Consider the following 12,891-nt stretch of genomic DNA (forward strand, 5'->3'; position numbering starts at 1 on the left):
AGTGATACTATCAGTCCTCAGGCTGAGGCGCTGAGGCTGTCTCCGTCCATGAAATAAATTTGGCTATGGTGTAATATCGGTTTTTAGGCAGTTTGTTGCCTGCGTGATCTTTTCGTATCTAGGCCCTTGTGATTGCGTTGGTGTTAATTTTCTGTTCATATATATATCCTCAACTGTCTCTTTCTCATTTCTTTTTGTATTGTTTTTGAATTTTATTTTTTTAGGTATGTAGGATACAGAATGTGTTTGGGTTGTCCTCTTAGTTGACATGTGTATGTCCTTCCCCATTTTACGGGGAGTATGATCCATATATACTGATACCGTCTGACATGAGTATACAGTTCAATGTCTTGGTTTAAAGTGCGCTCTCTTGATAGCTGCCCAAGAGGCGTCACCATTCCATGCTGAATAGGAAAACGCGACTGAAAGTAGAAAATACAAGATAATATATATATAAAACTGCCCTTGCGTGAGCATTCGTTAAATAGATAATGAATGATTTCATGATAGACATTTCATTGCCCACAATTTCAAATCCCCCACTACACATCTTCCGAATCAATACTCATATATTCCCTATCTTAAGCGCATTGCATACAAGAAATCACCCAACATCTAACATGGCTAGTTGAATCACGTCAATTATGAAACAGGAACCATGAGGCGCATGAGAGGAATATATGTAGCAGTTCCTTAAAACCTTTCACCACATTTCAGCTGACTTCGGTTCAAGCGCTAATTCAGGACGCGCAATTCAGATCCCGAAAATCCTATAATCACAGCAGAGATATTAAGAGTGTGAGGCATAAAAAATGTAGATGCTGTAAAGGAAGAGCAAAACTAGAAATTATTTGGTAATAAGATGATGGTAAGGTTTGATTTGGATTGTTGTATGTATGTATGTATGTATGTAGATAGTCGTTAGATGCTGCCATAAAATAAACAAAAATATATGGCCTTTAAAACTGCTAAATGCAATAAGTTGTTGCGACGAAGGCGCTGGAATGTAGGACAATTTTGAATAGCGTATGGGGAATGGGGAACGGTTTGAAAGGGGAAGTTGGCAAATATTGAATCATGCTGAAACTCCGCCACATGGTAGGCCGTGATTCCAAACGGACAAGTTAAAAAAAACAAATAATGCGAGAAGGTAGGGTATCATATGCTCCGGAACAGAATATTGAATAAAAAACACATGTGGTCTTAGGACGCCTTCCGGTTCATGAGTGTTGCAGAGAAGACTACACCAGATGATTCAAAATTTCATTAGGCTGAGAGCGTTAAACCGTGAAAGCTGGGATATGTGAAAAGGTACAACTGCAAATTAAATCGATATACCAAAGAGACCAAGAAATTCTGGGAATAAACGTAGATATGAGGGGGGCAACGGATTGATGAGTGTGTAGGTTGCTACCCTTAGCAAGCTTCTTCGATGTCGAGCAGCCACTTTCTTATCCCTTCTCTCAGGGTATTGTCTGTAGCTGCACTTGCACCCCTTTGTTCACAACCTGAGGGTGTCTTGGAGGCATCGCCAGTTGTAGAAGCTGGATCTTGGTGGCAGCATTCAGCGGTCACACTACGAACAACTTCCTCAAGTGCACCGAGGACTATCCGTCTACATTTATTCCGCGGAACCTCAGCAGATGGTGCATTCTCAAATTGTGGATGGGGCGATTGCTTATCTGGCCCGTGGTTACCGGGAGGTTTATCTTTGCGACTTCGGTTTGGAGACGGCGCTCTAGAATGAGATAGGGACGACTCTCCACTCCGGGCTAAAACCTTCTCAACAGCATCAACAAGAGTTGGGTCAAGATCCATCACTGGTTCCTCGGTAAACATCTCTTCCACTTCAAACGAATCGGCTTGCTGTGAAAATGGAGAGGTAGGTGTCTTTGAAGCCATTGAGAAAAAATTTGGAAGTTGAGAAGTGGATGAGGGTGTTTCGGAAGGGTCAAGCGACGTTCGACGGGAATTATCTCGAGATTCAACTGCCGTTCGGGGAATGATACTGGATATCTTTCGCCGCAAACGGAGCTTCTTCACAGTGAAGGTTTTCGTATCTGCAACGAGCGTGGTGCAAACTTCGACCCATTTCTCAGAGTTCGATCCATATAACTCACAAAGGGAAGTGGAGAGAGCCTGAGGCGGGGTAGGCTCACTCGACATGGAACGTTTGATATCTGACTCCAAGGTGTTATACGGATGTACAGCCTGAAGAATAAAGTCCTCATGGTAACATCTCAGCCAACCGGCTACGTTGACGCTGACCCCATCATAATCTTTGGTAGGACCAAGATGGAATCCAGAACCAGCACTGTGAACAGAAGCACCAACATCAAAACTAGCCGCCGAGGTGCGGGTCTTTTTTGGCGATGCTAGAGTTGAATCTCCAGAAGAAGAGAGGGAGATAAATCCAGGTAACGGTACCTCAACATCGATGACCCCATCATGCAATCCAACCGACAGTTTCACGGGAGAGTTAGCGGTTTGTGCGTCAGACTTGGAATTTTGTTCACATGAACCGGAAGATCCAGATTGACCCAAGTCAGCAGAGGCTGTTGCGATAGGCATATTTTCAGCTGTGTTGGTAGCATTTTTGATAATGTCTTCTGCTGATTTGCCGGATGCTGCCTCTGGCTTGACTTGCTGCACGTCAGCTTTAGTAATGGACGCGCTCCTTTTTGAGCGTCCAGCCGCTGATGAACTCCCCCCACTCTCAGAAAAAGTCTCACGTGTACCCCAGAGACCGGAAAGTAAACCACCCCATCTGCTAGACTGGAAATGCTGGCCTCCTTCCGAGATTAGATTGGAGCTTTCGCTTCTACGGAGATTCTGTAATAGGTTTGCTGAGGCTGCACTTCCAGTAGGGTCCAAGGCTGAATCCCTCCCTCCGCCCGCACCATGTTTACATTTTTGGGATGCAAAATGGGGAACTGGGGTTGCAGTGCCCGGTGCCGCAGTAGCGATGGTAGCGGTTGCGCTCTTTCTAGTGCTAGCACCACTTGACGGTATGGGTAAGCTGGCCGTCCGAATAGACCGAACATCAGAGTCTCTCCGGAATTTGTAATGGTCAGGAACGGTTTTCACGAAGTCACCATCATCTAGGGGTATAGCTGCGGCTTCATTCGATGAAGCGCTTGGTGATCGTCTATGGCCATCATTTTCATCGTCATTAAAATGGCGAGCTCTAGCACGTCTATTTATTGCACGACGGAGAGATTCCTTCCTTAAAATGGGAGCGCCAGGGGGACTTTGGGAAACAAGCCGCATCGAGGTGGATGTACTGGGTCTCAAGGGAGATCCAAACGCGTCTGGTCGTTGCTGCGCGGGTAAGAATGCGGAGAGAACAAATATCAAACGTCTGGCAGTCATTTTATCAGTGGAAACAATGACTGTCCGGCTTGGTATGCTTGGTTCCGCATCCTGATGAGCCCTTTGCTGCAGGTGGTATCGTCGTCTATACCAGTCGGGCCCAAGGGCGCTTAGCCATTCGGTATGATTTCCCAAAAATGCAGTAAGTAGTACGAGGAAGAAAAAGTTGTGTTCCTTGTCACTCAGAAATTTGGCGATCCACCGGGCTTCTTCTCTCCACACCCCCCATCGACTTTGCCCAGTTGTAACCTGGGGAATTCGAAGTGCCATGCTGATCCGCTGAGAGGCGCGCATGGCTTCAGACCTAAGGTTCTGCTTCCCTGATAAAACCCTTGGGGGAAGCTGCACAATAGTCTGGTTCGTTCGCTGCATATTGGATGCTTTGGCAGGTTTGGGTTGCTGGGTTGAAAAGTGGTCGACCCTCTGTAGCAGGACAAGAATTTCTATACTCGCCAGTTTCTCGAGATGTGACAATGTGCGAGTAATGACGTCCCAATGATCAACTAAGAAATCAATTCGATCATCCAAGCTTGAGGTTGCGGATAGCCCGGCATTGTCGTCAAAGAAACTACTGCTGTACTTATGATCTGAATCAAGGGAAGCTGAAATCCACCCAGGGGTTTGTCTCTGAGCGTTCCATTGAGATGATGGACGACCAGGACTGCGCCCAGCCAGCGGTAGCTTAATGATGATAGCAACCGCGTACATGGGAGTTTTCTTTTCCTTGATCTTTTTCCGTTTCGATGGGTCCAGAAGAGGGGTTTTCGAGTCCTTAAAAGCTTGAGCCGTTGGAGATGAATCTTGATCAGTTTGATCCACAGCAGAAGGATCACGACCCTCGGGGAGGTTCACACTGAACATCCTCGTCACGAGGACCGTAATTCTCGTTGGATTCGACCTCGTGTCACGAACCGTGCCTAATCTCTCCTGGGACAAACCGGACGAGTTGGAACTGGGACCACTTGTATAACCACGGGTGAGAGGAACACGTTGGCGTGGCCCGTGAGAGCCAAATCCTTCAACATCTCCAACTGACTCGGTCTCCGTTGGAAGTATATGCATTTTCGTAGAAGAGCCCCGGTAGCTGAAAGCACTACTGCCAAAAATACAGTTTAGCAGTCCAGATTCTGTTGAGTCAGCCGACATGCGATTTTGATAATGTCGATTATCATCTGCAGCGGGTGACAATGTCGAACTTCGATACCTCGCACGGAATAGTGCGCTGGACATAGGCGAATCGGGTTCTCTAGGGCTTAATGACCCTGTGGATTGGTGTGATTCGGATGCATGAGGTTTGTGTGAAGGGTCTCTTTTAGTAGATTTCGAGAGGCTTGAGCTTCGAGAGTGGGTGTATCTAACCTCTGGAACTTGGGAGTTCAGACCAAGTCCAACAGCCCCTGCTATCGGGCTGAGATTTTGGCTGTCGAGAAGAATGCAGGGTTCATCGCGATCCCCTAGCGCGTTTTGAGCAATGATAACTCTGAAATCTCTTGTAGCATCCAATTCGAGCCCCCCTCGATCGTCGAAGCTGCTCGCAGCCGAAGCGTTTGGTGATAAAACACTTGTTTGTAGTGGGTAAGCATGAGTATTCGATCGTCGGAGATGGGTAGAATCTGGGAACAAGAGCCCCGAAGTATGCTCTTCCTCAGTCACGGATTCGAGTTGAGAAGAATTCCTGGAGGCGTACGCAGCCGGATTGAGCGACGACGCAGCCGTATTCAGAAGTCTTCCCAGCATTGTGAGCGTTGGAGAGGGTAACAGAGACAAAAAGGTCTAATGCAGACAGATAACATCAAACAACCTATAAATATCGGTAGGGTGGGAGCCTCCACATGATATCCATTTGGATAAAACCATTGTTTGCTCAAAGGTCAGCCTGAGGATATATATGGTTGCGGGGAGACCGGGTTCGTAGGGCCTAAGAGGCTATTGCTCCAGATAGACGATCTGATGGGCGATATGACGGCCAGCCGTACGCTCAGACAGGGGGGTGCAAGGCAGATTACTCGGACAGAGCCGAGTGTGACCCTCCAGAACACACCAACAGCCAGTTATGTGGAACAGGACGGGGGTTGGATGCCAGGCGACTTGATGATGGGTTAAAGTTGGAAAAAGCCTTGGTGACGGGGGTGGGCAACAGAACCGGAAGAAACATCTCAGCCAAGAGGCGGTGAAGAGAAGTGGGCGGCAATCCAGCTAAGCGATCTTGGGCCGCCCGGAATTGGGAAGGGGGTCATGTGATAGCAAGTACAATGGTCCGTTCTCAATGCTGTCTGTGTTGTTTCTTTCATGCCAAATCTCCGCGCTGTGTCATTCTTCTTCTCTTACACACGCAATGTCCCTGTTGAAAACACACTCCCGGTTGACTTCAGATGTTGGTATGCAGTATGCAGCAGCTAAGATACCTGTCACGGAATGCCTTTTAATCTGCAGGCCCTACCGTGAATCAGGGGTAGTTCCACATTTTGTATGAGTTCCTTCAGGTCATGTCATCTCATCCAACCACCAACCTCAGTCACAATCTTTTGTGGATGATGACGATCGGCCGCTTGACTCTTATTGTTGTATTTACCTGTCAATTATCCAAATGAGGGCCTTGCAGGAGGAATTGCTAGTATCACGCTGTTGGGAACTTCTGGTGGTTTGAAGGCAAGGCGATTGTATCTCTTACATCACGCCACATTTAATCGTTGCGCTGTTGTCTTATTTTATTCTTTTCAATCCCTATTTTTTGAGCGCTTTTGTGCGTGAGGGGAATTGATAAATACAGTCGCTACCCGGCTAAATACGCTCCTCAAATAATACACTATTCTAAATCAAACATAGTGGATGCAACGGCTGTACACCCAAAATAACTAGCATTCCATTGTCGTTGATATGTGCCCAACCCCTCGATTCATCACGAATAAATTAATCTGAAATATCTACAAAATCATTCTCCCCCCAATCCACCTGTTCCAGGCCTTGGCTCTGCGTATGGCAGCTCTGCAGAACCAGGATATTCTTCAATGAATCAACTTCCGTGTCCTGTTCTCCTCCCCAAATATCAAAAAAAAAAAAAAAAATACACTGTTTTATCGCCTGAGAAGTGATCTCACGGTGGGGTTTTCAGACACTTCGATTTCTCTGAGGTTAGAGGCAGCTCATTTTCTTGAAGATTCTTCAAGGGCTGCACTGCAGGTGCTGTAGAAGGGGGATTAGCACTTCCACTGCCAGCTGCCCACCCAGCATCTGTCATATAGACAGTATGCTGCTCAGCAGCGGCAGGAGTGGCTGTAAGATGTTTACGTTATTCACCCTCATATCAAGCTCCTGTTCTTTCATCTCGGTGCAAATGGGCACCCTGTGTATAGTGCCCCGCCCTAGGTTCCATTCGCTGATCAGTGCGGTTGGGCACATATAGTTATTCTGGGTGTACGGCTGTGTATACACTATGTTTGATTTAGAATAGTGTATTATTGAGGAGCGTATGTAGCCGGGTAGCGACTGTATTTATCAATCCCGGTGTTGGGCAACTTGGCTGATTAGATCTAAAGCGCGAATATTGTTGATGTCCAAGCGGAACGACGGGGAAACAGACAAGGTGACGCTAGTCAGTCGTGGCACCATCTCACCTTACCAAGCACGGCCTTACCTCTCATAAACTTGGAAACATCTTAATTATAGGCCTAATTCAAGAACATAGGATGGGTCGATTTAGGCAGCAGCTGCAAAAGTGGCATCCCAAGAACAGTTGTCGAGGATCACTCCCCGGAATGCCGACGTTGCTGCGAAGTTTTAACCAATTGCCAAGTACAGTCGCTCCGATCTAGTATTAGCGAAAGAATCCGGGACAGTGGATGCGAGGATTTGTGATTTGCTAGAACACGTCGTCGTTGGAGCAACAAAAATGGGAAGGGGGAGCAAGAAGTGATATCAGCTCGTAGAAATCAAGCCCCGAAAGGTCGAAATATTGGGTCGCAAACGTTGATCAAGGATTTCATCGTGAATGTTCAAATTGCCCATAGAAGCTCGGAACAGGAAAACCCGTTTCAAATGTGTGTCTTCAGAATTAGTGCGATGATTGCGCCAGGGAAGCAATGCTTGAGTCTGGATCAGTTTGTGACTGCAGCGCCACAGGAGACCAAATTGCCTCTGGTGATTCGCTTGAATCAGTCATTCCTCCCAAAAGGCCAGCAAAGGGCAGAGAACAAGGGGGTGACAGATCTGAACTGGGTGAAATATATGCCGGCCGTGCATGCCGGGAACAAATTTATCGGCAATTAACTCATCTCTGATGGGCTGGTTCGAGAAACCCGCGCTCCCCCCGGAACGAAAGCAGATGATATTCACTCAATTTCTTGAAATAGCTGATATTGCCAGCGTCATGTGTGACGAAAACCCTCAGGGGCTACGTGATTGTGAGCTGTATCAAGCTCTCTCGTTTTTCAATCCGCGCCTGTGTTTAGTCACTGACCCTGGGCCGTTGAAGTACACTGGCAAAATTTTCCATCAGCAGGCGAGAACAGGACAAAGAGAAACTCTCTGGTGACACAATGGTCCGCATTTTGATTAGCACCCTCAGGACTGGGGGAACTGGGCTTTACCTCACTCCAACAAACAAATGCATATTGGTCGATCTGTGGTGGAATGAAGCCATTGAGCATCAGGTGTGCACAGAACATTACACACAAAACAAAACTGAAGGTTGTCGAAGGCACCGAGTCTTCAGAAACAAGTAACTATTCCGAGATCTCTGACGCCCCTTAGAGTGACTGAGACATGGCTAAAGTTATGCCGAGTCAACTGGAGTGCTTGTATTTCGACTGCTGCTTGTCGCAACGGTCCCGTTTCGTCGGGCTCTGATATTCATAAGAATTCCAGACACGGTTTCGAGCATGCTGAATAAATAGTTTCTTTAGCCTCTTCTTTCTTTTCTTGGGAGCCAATAGGGGCATACGAATGCTATCCTAGGCAGAGGCAAGCGTGCTATTTTCTCTGGATATTCCTATTATTCCCCGTGAGTTTTCCGTTAATTAAGTTTTCTGATGTTATCTGGGTTGAGACAGGGCTGTGCTTTACACCAACATTTCAACAAGATGCCGAGAACCTCTTCCAAGTTAAAGGGTGAGTCTGACCCTGACCCGGACTTTGGTCTGGCTTCTCATTTTATTATTTGGTTTTTTGTCCCTCTTTCATCACTCTGCTTTAAACAATTTCTTTCCCTTCTGTTTCTTTTTAGTTATTTTCGCGGAAAGGGAAAATGATGCTTGCTCGTGTTGGATGTCCACTTGCTGGACGGCGGCAGTGGGGAACCTCCGTCACTTTTTATTAAGGTTAGCTAGCCAAGAGGGTAGGGCATGCGGTAGACATTCAAAATCATTTCAATCAATTTCGTTTCTAAGCTCACTACGTTATACCTGTGTTCCCTGCTGGACGTCAGCACAGCCTGTATTTGAACAAGCAGGGAGTCAACTATACTAACAGACACCGCATCCGTTTTTCAACAGCCATGGGTATTAACCTCAACAAAACTGAACACCCACAATCTTGAGAACTGGATCAAAACTTGAGATGAATAAAAGAGAAGGGAAGACATTTAAGAAAATAAAAATATCAATTAAAACTTCGCCGATACGCAATCTGTAAAATGAGCCCCATAATACGCCCCCAACCCCAACCGCGAACTGCCCTAGCCCAGACATGCTTTCTCATATCAATCATCAAAGCTCATACATAGGAAGTAATGAATGCTGCACGAGTTTGTCGGACTTGATCCTTGGAAAGGAAGAACGAGTCTAATATTGGGTATTACATCTCCTCAATCGCACAGTTAGGGTGTAACACGTATACGACCCTTTGTTCATCTTGTCGTTGTTGGTCATCGGACTCGACAAGCCCCTCACCTCGAATGACCATGAGAATATTATCCTAGATGAATTAAAAATTTCCAATGTTAGTTTTTCGGGCTTTTAAAACCTTCAAAAGGAGAGGGATGTGTTGGAATCGATTTGCAGGGGTGCAGAAAGGCAAACTGACCTTAACCATCCTCTTGAGAACTTTAACGGCCAAGGCCCTCTCAGCCTCCATCTCCTCTTCGCTATTCAGCTCAGATTCAATTTGCTCTAGATACCAGACTATCAGGTCCTCCTGCTCGACACCTTCTCCCGCATTGGCCTCATCGTCGTTTACTCTACGGACAAGAATATTAAGAATCCGCATATATTTGTCGTATGTAATCTTGGTCTTCTGGGTTTGGGGCTGCTGAGAAGTGGCCCCAGGGCCATTGACATAATCATCGTCGTCGCCTGTACGCATTGGACTATCCCCATCTCTGTCATGTTGAGCTCCATCTTCTTGGTTATCGGCTTCATCGTCGACTTCCACGTCATCTTTCTCAACTGTTACGATGCTCTGTCGAAGGAGGTCATACGCTTCGCGGACAAAGTTAGGAACGATTTCTTCCACACAGTTAGCCTTTGCGACGGCCTCGGACAACCGGATCAAGCTTTCCAATTGTCTGACTGTAATTCGATAACTACTCCTTCCCAATCCGCCTTGTGCATCATTTGCACGCAGTTCCTTGTATTTCTCCACAAGCAATGCCTTAGCTTCTGGAGTGAATACAGGATGGAAAGTTCGAGCAAATCTGATATACCGCTGCAGCTGCTCGGTAGTGAGATCAGGCTCTATCGCAGCGTCGCGATTCATGTGAACATTGACAATGTGTTCTGCAAGATTTCTATCCACAGCTTCGTTTGGTTCATCCCGGATGACAAAGAAGAGATCAAAGCGACTCATGATGGGGGCGCTGAAGTTAAGATTTGCCCGCAGAGTGGTTTTGGGGTTATATCGTCCACCAACAGGGTTTGCAGCAGCAAGAATACTGGCGCGCGCATTAAGCGTGGTATGAATACCGGCTTTGGCAATGGAGATGGTTTGCTGTTCCATTGCTTCGTGGATCGCGACTTGGTCACTAATATCCATCTTGTCAAACTCATCGATGGCGCAAATGCCTCCACCATTCTATATATAAAAGAAAAGAAAACATGGGTTAGAATCCACCAGAGATACTTCGGAAAAAGGCTTAGAAACTCACTGCAAGCATCAAAGCTCCAGCTTCTATCGTAAATTCACCAGTTTCCGGGTCTTTGACGACTGAAGCAGTTAAGCCGGCGGCAGAGGAAGCTTTTCCGCTAGTGTAGACGGCTCGAGGATTGAGTGAACAGATATACCTTTTAGAATGTTAGAACAGCACAGTTGGTAGGGAATACTTCAGGTGACTCACTTCAAAAATTGACTTTTACTCGTGGATGGGTCTCCAACGATGCATATGTTGATATCTCCACGGATTTTCATGCTTTCCTGTTCCGTTATCTTCGACACTCCTCCTATTAGTTGCAGTAGTAACCCCTTTTTAATAGCTCGATGGCCATAAATCATGGGAGCAATCGAGTCCACTAGCCTAGAATATATGTATTCGGAATGCACCAATTGCTTAAGATCTTGTACTTCGTAGGGCGTAAGTGTTTGGAGAAGACGGTCTTGCGCCTGATCTTCGTAGTCCTCTAGCTGGTCGGTTTGGTTCAAGGATGCAAGAATGTTTTGCGACTGGCCATTCAATTGCTGGGAGGTTGGGTGGCCGGGCGTGGTAAGATCGGGAGTTACCATGCAGGCAAGGAATGCGAGACGGTATGTAAGGTCTCGAACTCCCAGTGATTTCAAGCCACTCACACCACTTCCGCCAACATCGTTACCGCGAAAGTCCCCATTGTCTCGAGTTGCTTCTGGTCGGACTCCAGGGAGACCAAGCTGGCTAACGTCCGGTACGGCAATGAGTGTGCCAGTGAATATACACCTCTCTCCTGCCTTAGCTCGGTCAACCATCTCTCCTCGTAAGATAATATCCATGGTACGTGGCATGCTGCCAGTTGGGATTTCATGGGATGATTCCTGCAATTTCACTTTCTGCCAATCGACAAACGTGCTCTGACGGATATCCAACCGCCAACCGATGCGGTTCCCACAAGTTGGATTCGGACATTGCGACGGTTCGGTATATTTGAATGTTTGCTCGACTTCCTCAACGGCAGTGCTACAATTTTCGCAAATAAAAGTACCTAGGGCAAGTTCGGGACGCACTTCAGAAGTTCGAGTTACCGTTCCAGATATTGACAACAATTTGCCTATCTGGTCAGTTCGGAGTTGTCGCAGTCTCGACACCAATGGTAGGTTATAAAATGCCAATGAAAACACTTTATCCGTTTGTTGATGTCTTGTCTTTTCCGCCAGTGAGTCAGGTTCGGTGCTGTCGACCGCTAAGGCTGAGGTGCTGGCTTGGGACGACGTGCTGTTAATCTGCCTGTGTTCTCTGAAATATTGAGGCTCATATTTCGCAATGAGGTTGTGAAGAGCTCTAGTCAGGTAGGGCTGGAATCGGTAATACTGATTGGCAATGGCTTCCGCCAGAACCCGGTTCGGGAGGGAAGTCAAGTGGGTAAAATCAACGTAGAGAGTCGAAAGTTGGTATCGCTGTAAACCGTGGATTTGGGCAATATAGTATTTATCGCTAAGTATTTCGGATGACGGGGGTACGCCAGAGAGTGAGGGCTCTTCAACATGTGTTTCCAATAGCTCTTCGAAAGCCTGCTGCACCTTTTCACCAGCAAGGTCTTGGACAGGTGGGGGACCTCTTCCGTAGAGCGGATGTCTTGGGCGTCTGGGTAATGAACCTCCAGGGCCAACCACTTGATCATCGGCAAACCCTTCAGCCTCGCTCATAAGGCCATTGCTCTCTGACGGTGCGTGAGGTCGAGAACTTGGGGGGTGGTCTGAGGATGGGAATGACCTTTCTCTGGCTCCAGTATTGGAGCCCAGTTCAGACTGGAGGATAGCGTCAAATAAGCTAGACATGATAACACTGGAGATCTGCTCCTAGAATAGAAAGCTTAGAAACAGTAGCACAGCGCGGGATCTGACCCTAGCCAAAATTTAGAATTCCCGGGCCTTAAGCAAATTGGTGGAATAGAATGAGTGGGAGCAATTGGGTTGTTGTTTGACCCGAACAAAAAAGTGGTTGTTGGAAGAGAAAACGCGTCAAAGGGCAGCATTCGCGTCACGGAATTACTACGGCCCGGGAATCACGCGTAAAGTGGTTTTCGTGTCTCTGCTTAGTCATGCTATTTAAACATTTAACTAACGCTAACTAACAAACTAACTAACTAGTTAACAAATAGTTAGTAAGGCTCAATTATACATACAATCGGCAAACCGCGGCTCCGCACCCAGACGTACAAATCGCCCGTCATTCCATCGAAGGCTAATTGATGTCACATAAAGTATGCTGGTACTGGCATCTTGAGAATTCCTTGTTGTCTAAATGAGCTCTCGCGAAATCCATTCTCCCTCTGAAATATGGAGGAGTGTCACGCTGTCTGCGAATAGAAAACGAATCATAAAAGTTACCGGGAAATCCTTGAATGACATCAAAATTGTATAGTTGGTGCGCCACTGTCTAATAACCATCGTATCCTTCCAGTC

General features: G+C 46.8%; 4 protein-coding genes across 4 annotated transcripts; 2 read left to right on the plus strand and 2 right to left on the minus strand.

Annotated features, from left to right (window-relative positions):
* Nucleotides 1-1,416: 1,416 nt before the first annotated feature.
* PADG_05448 (uncharacterized protein) lies at nucleotides 1,417-5,109 on the minus strand (the record flags this gene model as incomplete). Its single annotated transcript, XM_010762705.1, has 1 exon — nucleotides 1,417-5,109. One exon carries the CDS (start codon nucleotides 5,107-5,109, stop codon nucleotides 1,417-1,419), a length of 3,693 nt encoding a protein of 1,230 aa, XP_010761007.1.
* Nucleotides 5,110-7,058: 1,949 nt separating this feature from the next.
* Nucleotides 7,059-7,638, plus strand: PADG_11927 (uncharacterized protein; the record flags this gene model as incomplete). The annotated part of the gene is made up of 2 exons (XM_010762846.1): nucleotides 7,059-7,164; nucleotides 7,307-7,638. 2 exons carry the CDS (start codon nucleotides 7,059-7,061, stop codon nucleotides 7,636-7,638), a joined length of 438 nt encoding a protein of 145 aa, XP_010761148.1.
* Nucleotides 7,639-7,907: 269 nt separating this feature from the next.
* PADG_05449 (uncharacterized protein) lies at nucleotides 7,908-8,260 on the plus strand (the record flags this gene model as incomplete). Its single annotated transcript, XM_010762443.1, has 2 exons — nucleotides 7,908-8,021; nucleotides 8,069-8,260. 2 exons carry the CDS (start codon nucleotides 7,908-7,910, stop codon nucleotides 8,258-8,260), a joined length of 306 nt encoding a protein of 101 aa, XP_010760745.1.
* A 902-nt stretch (nucleotides 8,261-9,162) lies between these two features.
* On the minus strand, nucleotides 9,163-12,264 carry PADG_05450 (MCM DNA helicase complex subunit MCM6; the record flags this gene model as incomplete). Its single annotated transcript, XM_010762706.1, has 4 exons — nucleotides 9,163-9,282; nucleotides 9,391-10,377; nucleotides 10,451-10,586; nucleotides 10,640-12,264. The coding sequence occupies 4 exons, from the start codon at nucleotides 12,262-12,264 to the stop codon at nucleotides 9,163-9,165; spliced, it is 2,868 nt and encodes a 955-aa protein (XP_010761008.1).
* Between the last annotated feature and the right edge of the window lie 627 nt (nucleotides 12,265-12,891).

Source organism: Paracoccidioides brasiliensis (genome assembly GCF_000150735.1).
Source record: "Paracoccidioides brasiliensis Pb18 unplaced genomic scaffold supercont2.6, whole genome shotgun sequence".
Lineage (NCBI taxonomy): Eukaryota > Fungi > Ascomycota > Eurotiomycetes > Onygenales > Ajellomycetaceae > Paracoccidioides > Paracoccidioides brasiliensis.